This window comes from Sparus aurata, chromosome 17, assembly GCF_900880675.1.
Source record: "Sparus aurata chromosome 17, fSpaAur1.1, whole genome shotgun sequence".
In the NCBI taxonomy this organism is placed as follows: Eukaryota; Metazoa; Chordata; class Actinopteri; order Spariformes; family Sparidae; genus Sparus; species Sparus aurata.
Genome location: NC_044203.1, coordinates 7,109,670 through 7,125,524, shown reverse-complemented (window position 1 = coordinate 7,125,524; position 15,855 = coordinate 7,109,670). Strand labels below are relative to the sequence as shown.

The window sequence follows — 15,855 nt, the reverse complement described above, 5'->3', positions numbered from 1 at the left end:
TCTTCTGTTGGGCTGCTGACAGCATTGCAGAGCAGGGCCAGTGCTACACATTGTGGTGCCCTAAGCCAAATTAGGATTCTGTGTGCTTAAATTGCAGCTTCTCTCATCAACTCACCACCATTAAATATGGTCAGTTGGATTTTTTAAATTAATGCAGCAGCTTATATAAAAGTATGTATATGGTTCTCCTGATTTAAAATTCCTGATTGAAATGTTTCCCTGTGCACTTGTGTAGGCTGCCATGTTTTTTTCTGTTTCTTCAATCTACTCAGACTGACAAAATCTGTCTCTAGATTACTGTCTCATCCACTTTTGGGGGGCAGCTGTAGATGTGCCAGTGTTTTGTTTTCAGATTTGGTATTTCATTTGTTTTATTTTGTTTAATTTTCAGATACATTTTCAGCATACATGAATACAACCGTACAACACCAGAAACAAGTTTAACACTACAATTTGACAAATTTAACACATTTTATTGGGGACCAACTGAATTACCACAGGACCAACTCAAATGACCAACTGTCAGTCCCAGGGACTCAACATTATTGTACAACATTATTGTAATAGCAAATATGTATTATACTATACAACTAAGTAAACATGTGCAGGTGGAAGTCATCATGTATTTACTGTTGCAAGGGCAGAACAGTGCTAGAATGATAGAAAAGACTAATGATGGAAATAGAAATATTGATACTTATTAGGGATGTAATGATAACAAACACTCAAACACATGTCATCACAATATATCAATTAAATAGGAAAAAGAAAAGATGCTTTGAACAATGTCCTATTTATACATGTGATGTGTACAGCATTCATTATATGTATATAGTTTTTTACTTTTTACTTTAGGTAACTGCTGTAAGGAGTCTCAATACAAATAGTCACAAAACCTCTCAGTTACTGCCGACTTGAGTGCCAGAAACTCAAGTTTGTGAGCTGGATAGCGAGATTCACTCTTGGACAATCCACGGTTGGCAAATGCAATAGCACACATCTTTCCTTCCTTCTCTTAATAGAGTGCAGTTTCCAGTCCAGTTGTACTTGCGTCAGTATGCAATACATACAGGAGCTTTGGGTTGGCAAAACTCTGGGGCTGTAGTGAGCCAGTCAGTGATTGTTTCAAAAGCTTGCTGACAGCTGTCTGTCCACCTTCCTCCAAAAGGCTCTTTTGGCTTGAAGTACTGACTGCTGTCCTCTTTTGAACCACTGCTCTTTCTAAGTGGTGTGTAACCTGCAGTGAGGTCGTTCAGTGGCTTCACTATCTTGGAGTAATCTTGGATGAATGGCCTGTAATAACCAGCAAACCCCAAGAATGAACGCAGCTCTTTGAGGTTTCTTGGGCTTGGCCAGGTTTTTAAGGCCTCAACTTTCTACGTGTCTGTTTCAACACCATACTGGGACCCAAAGTGTCCTAGGTAGTTAAATGATGTTTGGAAAAATTAACATGTTGATGTGACGGTGTGAAGTGGTCGTGTTACTATAGCTCAAGCACTGCCGAAAACAGACATTAAAGGGTGAGCAATGCCAGATAGTCTTTGGAAGATGAGATACTTGGCATTTCCCTGTGCTTTTTAGTTTTTCAGATTACATTACTTTTTTTTCTTATGATTGTTTGTTTATTAATTCTAAGGATTTGTCTTATTTTCTTTGCACAGCTTTTAAAGGTTTTATTAAGATAAAGGGCTACATAAATAAATGGACTTTTTTAAGTTAGTTTGGTCGACTGAAGTTACTTCTTGTAAAGAAAACAATTAGTTTAGAAGTAGAAGACCCCTTTTTGATTGTGCCTATATTTCAGTGTAGATCAGTGTTTAAAGTGAAATATCACAGCTCATTACACTCATATACACATAGCCTTACACAACACCCATGAGTCCTGCTGCAGCTGCTGCCACTGCCATGTTACAGCATAGCCATGGCAACCAAGACAATGTCTGCTGTGGCATGGGGATGGTGTTGAGCTGTCAGATTTTAAGATTGAACAGACAGAATGCAGTCTTATATTTGTTATGTGAAAGCATGCATCACTAGGTGTGTATGTGTGTGTGTGTGTTTTCTGCTGATATGTAGTATTTTGGTTTATTCATGAATCACCTTGAAGTCACCTTGCTCTGCAACCGAGGCCCAAAAAGCACCCAGGCTGCTGACTTGTCTCCAGCTGTAGATACCAGATACCTGCATGTACATTGTGTATGTGTGGGCACACAGCCTACCATACATTGTTTGATTCTTGTCAGGGTAAAAAAGCCTCTCACTGAAAGCGGTACCAGTGATATTCTGTTAGTTGAGTTCACAGCTCCCTAAGGCGGTGCCGGGCTTCCTCTGGTGTGTGTCAGGGTGTGTGAAGTCATCCCTCTAACCTTTACAACTCCACTCACCACAATAAACATGCCAGCTTAAACTCACGGACTCCAATCTTTAAATCAAATTGTCAGTCTCTCAAGTTGAACTGCCATATGGCCAATTTCTAACTGTCTTATTATCCAGGTGTTTCACTGCTGGATGTGGTTACAGACACCACAGAGCACACTTCTGACCACATACAACCACACCCATCAGTGCTGTTAGCTGTGGTCAGAGATGCAGCACATTATAAGCTTTGTGCCAGAGAGAACAGTGCGGCACTGATTTTTCAACATGGTGCTTTGTAAAGACTAGTGCATTGCCCATAGGAAATATGTGTTCCTATAGAAAAGTGGGAGGTTAAGAAGCTTTTTCATGGATGGCCAAATGAGGCTGTGTTTGAAGGTGTGACATCAGGGATATTTAGGTTTGTTGTGAAATCCGATATTCCAGGGTATAATTGGCCGTTTTTGACTATTTTTGATTTTGCCATTATATTTCACCCTAAAAACTATTTACTTGGTGTCATTATTTTCAGCACAACCTCACATGTGTGACTGTACAGTTATTTTTTTTGTTTTGACATACTGTATTAACACAATGGACCTAAAATCACAAAAAAAAACAAAATCCGAGTAGGAAAAAGTTAAATTTTTTTACTGTGAAAACCACAAATATGTTTAAAAAAACATTTTTTATTACTTATAATGCAAATATAAATTGTTGTTTGCTAAATATGTGCATACATTTTAAAAATGTATGAAGTTATATGTAACTATTTACATTTAAATGCAGGCAATGCTCAGGTCTGCCTGAGCTCCTTCCAGCTGAATGAAGAGCTGCACTGCCTGCTCCACATTCAGCATCTTCTCATTGTTTTGACTCATTAAACAAAAAACCGACTCCACTACACACTAAACACACTACACCAAACACTACATAACACACTAACTACACACTCCAAACTCCGTCGTTGCCTGTCAATCATCCGCCTACGTCCCTCCCACAACTTCCTGTTCCTCAACAACCAAACTTGCTGCTTGGACACTTTCGTGACAAAAGCCCATTTTTACCGTTTCTTCCTGCACCACACACAAAGCAAACGTGATCGCAATGTTCGCGAAAAAGCGTGGCGGACATTATTTACCCTAAGTCCGGTTTTGGATGTGCCGGTGCGTTCGGTCTGTCGCCTCGGGGGGTGGGCCGTGTAGATGGGTTAGCAGCTAGTTGCTAGCTACACACGAACATCCACAGATTCCGATTCCACTTTGTTGTACGCGCCTCTCCGGATCTCCTCAGGCCCGAACAGACTCGGGCCGGTCTCTTTTAGTCTCATTAATCCACAACAGTCAGTTTAGATGCAACGAACAGAACGGGACCGAACCGCCGGCAAAATCCCGGTCCAGCTTGCGTCGCTGCAGGTATAACTCTGCTTGTTTCTTAAGGTGGGGGGTCGCGGTGGGCTCTGCAGTGATTGGCTCTGGTGCGCACGTGACTGTGGTGGCTCCGGTGGACAATGCTCACAAATTTGTAAAGCATTTATGAAATAATTTATTAACGGTGTCAATGCAGTCCAAACAAATGCGAAGTCGCACACCCTTGAACCACGCAGCAGCCATCTTGTAAGTCTCAGGTCAGTCTGATCCTGATCCGCAGAGATATTTGAGGCACAGATACACACACACACAGACAGACAGAGATTCCTTGCTTTTATAGAGAGATGAGCAAGTACACCACTGTACTGTTCAACTAACCATTGTATCTGTATCCACAGCTGTACTCAGATTGGGCAAGATTTGATCCACAAGTGGGTGATGCTTAATCGAGGAGTTGTTAATTAAAGCCGGAAATTGATATGGGTTGATCAGAAGTCACTTTATTTCTTATTTATCAGAAAACTATTTAGAGAACAGAATTAAGCTTCAGATCAAAGTTTTTGATCACAAGAGTAAGAGTACTACTTACAGAACAATTTTTTTTTATATAAATTTGAATCAATCACTATTACGGATATTGACACATTGTACTCAGATGACATAATGCCTCCTAAGAAATTATACTATTATTTGCTAATAATTCTTGCTTTTGTAAAATCTATGAATATTTGTATGTATGTCATTTTAAAAAGAGTATGATATAGTAGTATAATAGCCACCACTTGAAGCTACTACCTTTAGCAAAATGAAGATAAAAATAAGAGGTGAAGTTAGAGGTGCCTTTCAAATTGTTTGGCAGGTTTTGCTATTATTAATGTAGCCTGCACCAATGCCATTTACTCCTGGCTGTGATCTGGTCACAATGCAGTCCATACCACCTGCAGGTGTAGTCTGGATGATTGGGTTGTATTAGGGTTTAGGGTTTTGAGTGTCATCTCAAGAAATAGGCACTCGGAGGTGGTTAAATGCCTGTCTGATGTAACTAACTGCTGTTTTTCCAGAGGGTTAATAAGTCTAATGTTATATGTTCTAAAAAATGTTGTTTAGATTTTAAAATGTTTTTTGTTTTTTTTTGTTCACTAGCTGAGTCAGTCTGGAGAATGTAGAGCTGAAGCTCAAGTCTCTGTTCCACTAGCATCTATAACTCTGTGCAATATCCCAATCAGTATATTTTGCAAAGTTAGAAGTTGAAAACTGTGCCATTTCATCGAGTTAGGCATTGGTTACTGTATGAGCACAGACAAAAAAGAAATTAAAGCTTTGCTCAGTGGCAGCACAGGTAGTGCTATCATCATAACTTAGTTCAATTTTCATAAAACTCATCATTGCACCTTTCTAAAGTCTGTTTTTTTTTGCTGTTGTTTTATTTTTTCTATTTTGTTTCTGCTATCTAAACATGTACACAATATTTGTTCGCTATGTCCTGTTCACATACAGACACATCATACCTAATTGTGACCCCTCAACTCATGGACTCCCAGTGTTTTACCTGCAATAGTGTATGGTTTACGGTTAAGATTGAATTCATCCTAAACATATGAAATGAACCACAAATCATACTCTTGAAAATAATACTTTCTTCCAAGGCTGGATTTTTTGACAAATGCCATCACACTATTCAATGCATGGGTTTTTCTGGATCCAATTAAGATATATTTAGATACAAACAGATATACATCTCATCTGCACTGTAGGCTCCCACAAACAGTTTTTAAATTGAACAGCAAACCAGTGCTTTTGAACTTGTGCAACAGTGTTGCAGTGTGAGAGCTTTTGCTTACTGAGGAGTGCCAGGGAGACTGAAGTGATTGTAAGGGAAATGTAGTCCACTGCATTTGAACCATGAATGACCCAGTTAGGAGGTGAGTTCTCAGCAAATCAAGCCAACAGGGGATTTCTCTGCTTTTGTATTCATCTACTGACAGCTCCTGTCAAAGTCTGTACACACCACAGATCTTCATGACCCTGCCAAAGGTTGGCAGGGTCATGTTTACAGTGATGATTTTTAGCTTTTTTACCACAGTATTTCCATTCATCATGCTGTTGATAATGTTGAAATTTCTAGGCCCATAGAAACATGACATGTTGACAGAAGTGAATCATGCCTGCATCATGATTAAGAATCGGAGACATGACGGCAACCGTTTTTTTAACATTCTGTGTTCTGTTTCTTATTTTTTTTCAGAACATGGATAAGACACAGCTCCCATCTGTGACGCTGATTGTGGGCTGTGGAGTATCTTCACTGACATTGTTGCTACTCATCATCATCTATGTCTCTGTCTGGAGGTGAGATGAATCATGTTGTGGGCTGTGGTTAAGGCAAGGGTTCAACAGGTGCAAGATTATACCATGAACACTTTGATATACATCTGCCAGTTAACCTGACACACTAGGCTAGAGACAAAGAGTGATATTACTCTGCACGGTTGTGCTAGAAGAGAAGTTTTTCTATAAAAACGCGGATAATTCGACTATCATTTCATGTATAACTTTGTTTCTCTCTGTGACTCTCCCTCTCTTAAATAGAACTTCAGCATTCATGTGTGGGAATTAGGAAGTGCTCAGTTTGGTGCTGTTTAAATAGTTACCCTCTTGAAAGTCAGTAGATTATTCCTTGTTCTCTTTTTCTGCAATACAATGCCATGCTGCAATAGAAAGGTAAAAAAAAAAAGTTAATGAAAGTTGTGAGTGCTCCAACAGTGGGTCACCACTTATTCAAAGGAACTACAACTTCATGTATATTTAAAACAGAATGGCTGAATAGCCTGATGCATGCGCTAAACTCAATAGGCTGCTGAGACAATATTGGGTGCAGAAATATTTCTTAAATTGATAGTGCATTTAAATTACTCTGGTTCCAGGCCTCAGAATCACTTGCGTTTCCTGTTTTTTCATCCAAATAAATCGGCCTTATGTTGTGCCCATTGACAATGATGGCACCCTTTGTTGGCTATAGCTTGATGCTCGTCAATGGGGGTTAATTGATGTCATCTCATCAGACGTTTGCTCTGAGGAACGAACTGTCCTGGCTTCTACTTCTGGCTGTACAACATGTTCAGTGTGTTCTTCAGCATCAAATGATACAAATTAGATTGCCGGACGATCTACAATGCACAAAATGTGTGTTGGACTTAAGAGTGGGAACATCAGGTTCCAGTATAGCCTGTTAGTTACCTTGCTATATCCATGAGAACAATGGCCACACAAATTGTAAAAAGCATGGATGACTTGAACGTAAGAACTGGAGAGATATGTCTTTATCTTAAGATAAAATATAACATTTTAACATTACCCAGTTGCATCAAATTTAATGCTAATGTTAAACATTAGTCAGCTAACATGCTGATCAGCCCTATTGGTAACACTAATAGTGATATTTTTGTTGTACTAACTGTACCGTTATGTTTTCGGTCTGTTTTATCCTGATGGTTTCAATTAGGAAAGATGTCAAAAAAAGAATGGTTAATATGTTGTTTTTGTTCATTTCTTTTATTTCTATATTTTGTGTACACATTTTCAAGCAGTCTGACTTTCGAGACACGTAGTTCATTGAAACTGACCACTGACACTAACAAGATGTTTATTTTCAGTCTGATTCTGGAGGATATATTATGATCTGTTTACCATGATTTTATATGAGTAACAGAAATCGAGAGTGATTTGGAGGTTTAGTGTCAAGGGCGCTGCCAATAGCCCACCCTCTCCATCTCCTGAACAACGATGTAGAATAGATTGCCAGTGATGTCAAAACAATATATATAACTGTTGAAGAGTACCAATGGCTGGAGTTGTACTGGACCCTCTTCTTCCTACGGTTGAGATTGTGAAATGGTTGCAGGTAGTTGTGTTTTCACACTAAAACAGTTTGCTTTGATTTAGAGACTAAAACTACTTCCTTAGGTTTGGTGACTAAAACCTCCTCATGTGACCATTATCCATGATGGCTAAATAAAAAAAAAAAATAAAAAAAAATGCATGGCTAGCCGTCCTGGGGACCCCAAGTGTGAGGTTCACAGCTGGCCCTTCTTGATTATAAAGATGTGATCCATGCTGCATGGGAATGTTGCCTGAAGCTATTATAGTAGCGTGCAACAAGGGTAAGGTTAAGCCATATACAGCCTGTGGCTGTAAAGAGGATGACCTGGTCAACTATATCAAACACAAATTGCCTGGTTTACTATTATCAAATTGTCATCAGCTGAGTGTAATGAATCTACTGTTCTTTCGGTATCGATAAGAAATGCCCTGGATACTGCCTAAAATGCTGAATTGGGGATTGGCCAATGCGCAAGACTATAAACCGATCTGATACTACAGTAATCATTTATCAGAAATGGGACCCTGCTACTTCCCAGTAGCATCCTATACACTACACTACACATTTCTTGAATTTTTCTTATTTGAATGCACTGCCATCAGATATCGGTTGATACACTATATTAGGTATTAAAATGGTATTTGTATATCTCTATTGTAAACCACACGTTTGTGCTTAATCTGTTTTCTGTCTTTCTCCTGCAGATACATTCGGTCAGAGCGCTCAGTCATCCTCATTAACTTCTGCCTCTCCATCATCTCCTCCAATGCCCTTATTCTTATTGGACAGACGCAGACACGAAATAAGGTAGGGCTAATTCAAATACAAATGTATTGTTTTACCTATATTAGCCTTTACTTTATGACATACAGTCATAGTGATGCAGTTTGCCTGATTTATTAAAAAGCTCCTGGTTAATTGTGTTGTCTGTCTTCTCCCTGTCAATTCCTGCTGTTTTAGGTCTTATGCACCCTGATTGCTGCATTTCTTCATTTCTTCTTCCTGTCCTCGTTCTGCTGGGTTCTTACGGAGGCATGGCAGTCATACATGGCAGTGACGGGCCGCCTCAGAAATCGCATTATACGCAAGCGTTTCCTGTGTCTTGGCTGGGGTGGGCCTTCTGTCTGCTGTCCATCATGTCATCCATCTTGGTCTCTTCATTACTCCTGTGTTAACATCCATTTTTATTTCCCTCCCAGGTCTCCCTGCACTAGTTGTGGCAATCTCAGTGGGATTTACCAAGGCAAAGGGATATGGAACACCAAGCTAGTAAGCATGCTTTCCTATAGATTAACTATTGCAAATACCTCCACCTCTTTAAGCATTTATGCAGGGTTGGGGGTTCATGTCTGCAGCATAATTAATCTCTGTCTTTTTCTGTCTCATTCATCTTTTACCATCCTCACCCTGGTCGTGCATCTGCTCCTCCACCTTTCACCTCCTTCTGTCACTCCTCTTTACAATCGTTCATGTTTCCTCCTCTTCCCTACATCATTCCTCCATCATATCCATCTCTCCTAATCATATCTTCCTACATCTGTATTTTCATGCTTCCCTCTTGTAGCTGCTGGCTGTCTCTGGAAGGAGGTCTTCTTTATGCATTTGTTGGACCTGCTGCAGCTGTTGTTTTGGTATTTCCTCTTTCCTCCTCAATCTGTGTGTGCTGGTTTGTTTCAACTTTGAAACCTTTGTCTACTAACTCAAATGTAGAAGTCATATATATACACTTATATAGAATGTCACCAATAGCTCCCATCATGTAACAGTCTCCACACAGTTACTAACTTTAAAAAAAAGTGTACTATATAGTCTGTGTAAACCATGCAGGGATTCATAATGGGAACATTCTTAACAATCTCAATAGTAATTATGTTAAACTGTTTTTTCCATAAAAAAACACAATAATGAAAAAACTCAATAGTAGACTGGGAAACTAAATATCATCATCAGCAATTGTGAATGAAATTCATAGATCTAAATTGATAACAAATGATGGTGAAAGCTGTGGTGGTCACAGATCAATTTTATACTTACACATTATTGTATCTATCAGTTATATACTTATAATAGAATTGTGGGTTGGTATGGTGTTATATCATTATATATCAGGTTATAAGAATAGTAGACCACAGAATAGTTAATAGCCCATGTCTCCTCTTTTCCTTGTTAACGTCCTAATTTCTCTTACTGAGACTTCTTTTTATATTGTTTAGCCCCTCTTTCCCTTCCCCACCCTTCTCTCTCTTTTTTTGCTTGCTCTGTTACTCCACATTACTCCTATATTACTCCTATACTCCTATGCTTTACTTCCATGCCTCTTCCTTTCCATGTTTCCTTTCTGACTATAACTTTTCCTTTACCCACCTCTACCTTTCTTTGCTCGCTTCCTCCTGCCTTCTTTTTTGTTTCAGTTTTTTTACTTCCTCATTTCCTCCTTACTTCTTTCTTTTCTTACGTGCTCACACGTTTAGATGCTTAGTTTTTCTCTTCTCTTTTTAACCCTTTCCTTTTTACCTTTCCTTCCTGCCATTTCTTATTTCCCTTTCCTTTTAATTCCTAACCTTTTTCTTCTTTTTCGCGCATTCACCTTCCCTTCCTTATGTCCTCATTTCCTTGCTTGCTTCATCCTTGTTCCACTCATCTTTTTTATTTTTTTACTTTTCTTTATTCCATTTCCTTATTCTTCTACTCTTTCCCCCTCCACTTTCCTCCCTTTTCTTATTGACCATCGCTTTTCCTCCCCTGCTTAGTTTTTCCTTAGTTTATTCCTCTTCCTCTCATCCTTTCCTTCCTCTTTTCACCCCCTGCTGGTGCTTTTTTCCTTCTCTGCATCCTCTGTCCCTCCCAACATTTCCTAACTCTATATTATTTAGGTATTTATACATTATTATGCACTAGTATTTCTATGTCACATTGCCTTTTTGGAAATCTGCTTAGCTAAAAATATGTCTATCAAAATGGGTTAGCTTTAGCTGTGTAAATAAGTGCACAGTGTTATTTTGTAACATCCGCAATAACGATTACATTTGCAAATAAAAGGTAATGTAAGCTCCCTGTTTTTTTTGGTTTAAAAAACAGAGGTCAAAATGCAATCTTCTAAACCATCGCCACAAAAAAAACCTAGCTTCCTGTTTGTTAAAATCATATATTAGAGCATAAAATAGCATAATTCTAGTCACTTTTATCACTGTTTAAAATGACCATTTGAGCTATAAGAAACCTAGGTTAATTCTAGTAAAATACTGGTGCTTTGGGTCCTCTTGGTAAGCATTCATATGTTTAATAATGTGCTCCCAAGTTCTACTAGTATAGAAGATAATGGACCCTGTAGCAGTTATATACAGGTTATATAGCCTACCAGATGGCCTTATTAAAATGAATATAGCATAGTCCACTGTCTTATAGTAGCTGTTTAAATTAGAATAAGGGCAGTCATGTATTAACCATAAAATGATATGGAGACAAATTCAAAAGTAATTCGTCACCTCAATGCCTGTGATGTTCAGCCTACATCTGAGGTAGTCTAAATCACAGACATAAATGCTGACAGCATAAACTCAGCAGTGGACACTGTGTCCTTTATTCACTAATCAAATCCACTAGCTACATTTTCAGTGATTCACTTCCCAGTGTTTCTTTTCTGCCTTCCCACCTACAAGTGAATAGCTTGTTTTGGGTGTCCTTTTTTACACAAGATGCTTCACCAATAAAGAGCTATTGCTCCAGTTGGCACCCACACATTGGCCCAGCCCACTCTGAACAGCATCAGAGCAGCTTGTACAATACTTGTATCATACTTTTATAGACTGTGAATCTTCACAGCGGTAAAATTGTAGGAATTACAGTCAAGTATAACCTCCTCCCCTAACTCATGTTTGATGTATAATTTCTTTCTAGCACATTGAAATGCATTTAATGTTATAAGTCCATCCTTCATATATTTTCACCTCTCATGCTTCATTGGGTGCCTGATTTTTGTCACTAACATTTAATATGGTATAGTCCAGTTTTTAAGAACATACAGTATGTATAGCTTGTGTGTGTGTGTGTGTGTGTGTGTGTGTGTGTGTGTGTGTGAGAATGATAAAGATCATCATCATCATCATCAGAGTAGAGCTACATGTTGTGAAGTAATGAAAGTGTCTTGCTCTGCTTTAATCCTGTGCCTCTTCTCTTTGGCAGGTTAACATGGTTATTGGGATTCTCGTTTTTAACAAACTGGTGTCCAAAGACGGCATTACTGATATGAAACTAAAGGAGAGGGCGGGGTATGCCTTATACCACACATCATTTTTACACAGGGACCTATAACCAGTCTCCTTATGGGTCAGCTGGGGGAGGGTGTAGTGCAGTACTGGCTCTTTGCCATAAAATTGTCCTTTGCCATCATTTCAGACTTCAGACTGGCAAATATGTTGAAGTAGATGCTTAATTTTTAACGCCAGCATGGTACGGAGGACAAGCAAAGAAAACAAGAGAGAATAAACAAGCTAGAGAAAGTGAATTAAATAATCAAAATTGAGATAACCAAAGACAATGTGTTTTCCCTATAGTTCAGCCTATGATTAATGCTTCTGACATAGAGCTAAGTGGAGAATAGGATAATGTTAGATATGATAAGAAAGATGAGGGGAAGGCTGTCTGGTTATTGGTCCTGCACAGACTGAGCAAGATGATGACTCATCTCATTGCTTTCTTTTAAGTTTCAAATGTGTTGCATTTTCCTCCAGCTGCTCTTTGTTTGCAGGTGTTGCTTTTGATGTAAATTTCTGTAAATCCATCTTTGTCTTTTTTTCTCCTGTTTGGTTGGTTCTAGTAAAGGGAAGCAGGGCTCTTTAACAGCAGGACCCCACTGAAAAATAACTTGATAATGATATTGCTCTTACTTTGGTAAATACGTTGTTATTGTTACCAATAGGACCAATGGCCAGAGATACAAAGTTGTAGTAAACTATTGTTTTCTTTAGAATCTTAATTCTTGCTACTAAGCTGCTTTTAGTTTTTTTTTTGTTATTATGGAGTTATTAAAATATAAGGTCAACATGACATACCAGTTTGCTGCTTAAAGATATGGGAATTTTTATTAGCCTATAATGACAGGAACACACAGAGATAGATCCAGAATGCATTCAGTCTAGATCAGGCATGTCTAAACTATTCCACAAAGGGCCGTGTGGCTGCAGGTTTTTGTTTCAGCCAGTCAAGAGCACACAGTTTGACCAATCAACTTTCCGAAGAGTGAGATCAGTTGATTAAATGAGTCAGGTCTGGTGTGCTGCTGCTTGATTGAAAAGAAAACCTGCAGCCACATTGGGCCTTTGTGGAATAGTTTGGACATGGCTGGTCTACATTGACACACACAGTGGGAGCAGGATAAACTACTAAAGTAGCTCTGTCAAAAGTCTCTATGATGCATGTCAAAACACCTGCACTCATTGGGCCTCATTCACCAATATCTTCTTAAGAATCTTCTTAGATTCTCTCTTAAGTTGTTCTTAAGAGGTTCCTTAAGAAAACCCTACATCAGATTCACCAACTTGTTCATAAGCCTCAGAATTGTTCGCAGCTGTGTTCTTACATTGATGAAAGCCGCAGGAGCAATATATATGCCATTGTTTTGCGGGCCTTGGATGGAGAAATGCCACGTATAAATAGGGTGGGGGGGTTACTAATTGATGGCATGTTTCCAATTTACTTGATTTATCTTAAATCATTGGCACATTTAATTTATTTTAGAATTTAAATTCTTTGTAAATTACCAAAAATATGAAATAAATAAATGAATGAATAAATATGACAGAATGATCACTGTAATATTGCATTTTATTGAACTACACAAGAGAAGAAAACACAACCATGCCAACATTTCGGCACTGAAATGTGCGTAAGAGTACTCCTGAGTGTTCGTAGGATTTGTTCTTGCCTAAGAAAAAATCTTAGATAAGAAAAAATTCATGAATATCACAATCTTCGTAAAATCTTCGTAAGTGGGACTTAAGAACAAATTTGTTCGTAAGAACGGTTCATGAATGAGGCCCATTGTTTTCTACACACCTGCAGTGACGTAATGCACAAACATATATGGCAAACTTGTGGGCTCAACACTCACAAGTATAGTACTCTGTTTCATTGGCTGTCATTCAACAGGTTAATAAGGAGTAACACACCAGTTTTATATAATAAAGTGTCTTTACAGGTTTTGTAGAGAATTACTACTAACTGTACTATGTAGAAATTGTTTTAAAAACTAGTATAAAGCCTTGTGTGGTTTCAGATGAAGTTGCATGTAATCTGATAAATAACCTCCAGGTTTAAAAAACAGTCCACTAGTTTGGCTTGCACTCAAATGACTTAAGACTCATTATAGACAGTTTAAAAACAAGTGACACGTCAGACCCAGAAATATCACCTTTTTATTTGGTGCATTCGTCCTTTTCAAAACCTGCCACCTACATTACCCACAATACACACATAACTTGGTTGCCACTGCGTGATATTGCTGGACAGCACTGGAATTTATATAATGGTACATGCAAAGTGTATTTTTGGCGGGAGCAGACCGCAGTGCGTCATTCTCAGCGTCATGGAACAAACAGCGGTGCACACGCAAGGTTACATGGTAACATGTGCCCAGTGGTATGAATGGGCTAGATCTGTAAACACACTTTATGTGTAAACTTGTTTGAATTACACTTTAAGGTAGATGCCAGTGTATACAGTTTAGTAAGGTGCTGATGTAGGAAAAAAGAGGAGAAGTGTATGGAGCCACAGTGTGGAACACTTTCCTGTCAAATGTAAATATCTGCCCCATTGTAAATTTTATTAATAAACGGTATACGATATTGTATTCTTGCAGCACTTAGCATTGGAAGTGTTTCTTGAGTAACAACAACTGAGCTAAATGGCGACACACAGCATCCCAATAGTTCTGTCCTACTTGTGGGGTTTGAGAACTGTCCTAACTCTAATATGAGCAAAAACCAAGGGACTCTTGGCAGAAGAGGACTATCTCGCATGCTAACAGAATATATGATAGCTTTGGAGTTGTTGGAAATAACATTATCTCACCTTTGTCAGTTTCCTGCTTTTAGCTGAAACATATCATTGAACTTTTTGGTATTGGTATTCAAAAAGCCATCAGTCTAACCTCAGAGCTCATGTGCACCCTGCTCCCCTTTACACTGCAGGCTGTTTTTGTCTCCATTTGCATTGTTGGTGCATTCAAATGTTATTTTCTGTCTTTCTCTGAAAATGTTTGCTTCAATGATCTCTCTGTTCTACTGTACTTGTTTTTGCTGTCTGAAATGTCATGTTTGCGTTTGCACAGAATCCCCTCTCTCTCACTCAGGGCTCTCCAATCAGGAACACATCAGTCTCAGAAGCCCCCTTCCATGTCATCAGTGATTGGGTAAAAAATACCTGCCCATCCCACCTTCTTCTTAATGTATGGCTACCAGCCCTGCCCATCACCAAACCTGCTGAATCCTCTAGCCAGCACCTCTGATTGGCTTATTATTACTTCCTGCCTATTTACCTCACTGTTTCACTATTGACCTTGCAGTTTATGCTACCTCCTGTTAGCTGGATAGTACATAACACATTAATACCTTTGGAGTCTCTTTTAGAGAAACTGACTGTCTCAACAATAACACATACTAGTTGCAGTGCAGGAATATTGATATTTTCTATACTACATGAATGTTGTGGGCATGTGTGTGCGTGTGTAAGGTTAGCATTGTAAGGATTGCATTTTATAGTGTTTATTCTGCCTCTGAAGTCTGTAGACTTTACAATGATAACACCTACAGAAATGCAGGATATGACACAAGTCAAGATAAAAAGTCATCTGTGTGTGTGTGTGTGTGTGTGTGTGTGTGTGTGTGTGTGTGTGTGTGTGTGTGTCATCAATTTGTGCTGCTGGAATGGTAATTAATGAAGCTAATATTGGTATTTATTTATAAATGTACAGTGTTGCACAGATCAGTCCGTCATCTCATGCTGCATTCCCATTGGCTGGCTAGTAGAAGTAGGCTGCAGCACTAGCACAAGTTTTTTTCCACTTTAGTCATCTTTTATTTACCAACCTTTACTTGTAGAAACAAAGATTGTTGGACATTTGGACTGATCAGATTGCTGCTTCAATTTAATTTGCTTTCCTCCAGTCATGATGTTATCTGAAACTGTTTTCCCCTCAGCTCAGTTCATTAAGTTATTTGTCACAACCCAAGTTCAAGTAGTGTTAATCTCAAC

At 38.7% G+C, this 15,855-nt stretch overlaps 1 protein-coding gene across 17 annotated transcripts in view; it reads left to right on the top strand.

The window, feature by feature from the left end:
• The window catches only part of adgrb1a (adhesion G protein-coupled receptor B1a), a 191,298-nt gene that overhangs the window by 149,264 nt on the left and 26,179 nt on the right, over nt 1–15,855 (top strand). For 14 of the 17 annotated variants that reach the window (XM_030395292.1, XM_030395283.1, XM_030395290.1 and 11 more), the window contains 6 exons: nt 5,971–6,074; nt 8,310–8,412; nt 8,566–8,716; nt 8,805–8,874; nt 9,170–9,236; nt 11,788–11,873. In XM_030395292.1, the coding sequence (XP_030251152.1) occupies nt 5,971–6,074; nt 8,310–8,412; nt 8,566–8,716; nt 8,805–8,874; nt 9,170–9,236; nt 11,788–11,873 (581 nt within the window). Of the gene's footprint in view, nt 1–5,970; nt 6,075–8,309; nt 8,413–8,565; nt 8,717–8,804; nt 8,875–9,169; nt 9,237–11,787; nt 11,874–14,932; nt 15,014–15,855 lie in introns of all 17 variants that reach the window. The other 3 variants (XM_030395285.1, XM_030395284.1, XM_030395282.1) reach the window with 2 other exon arrangements.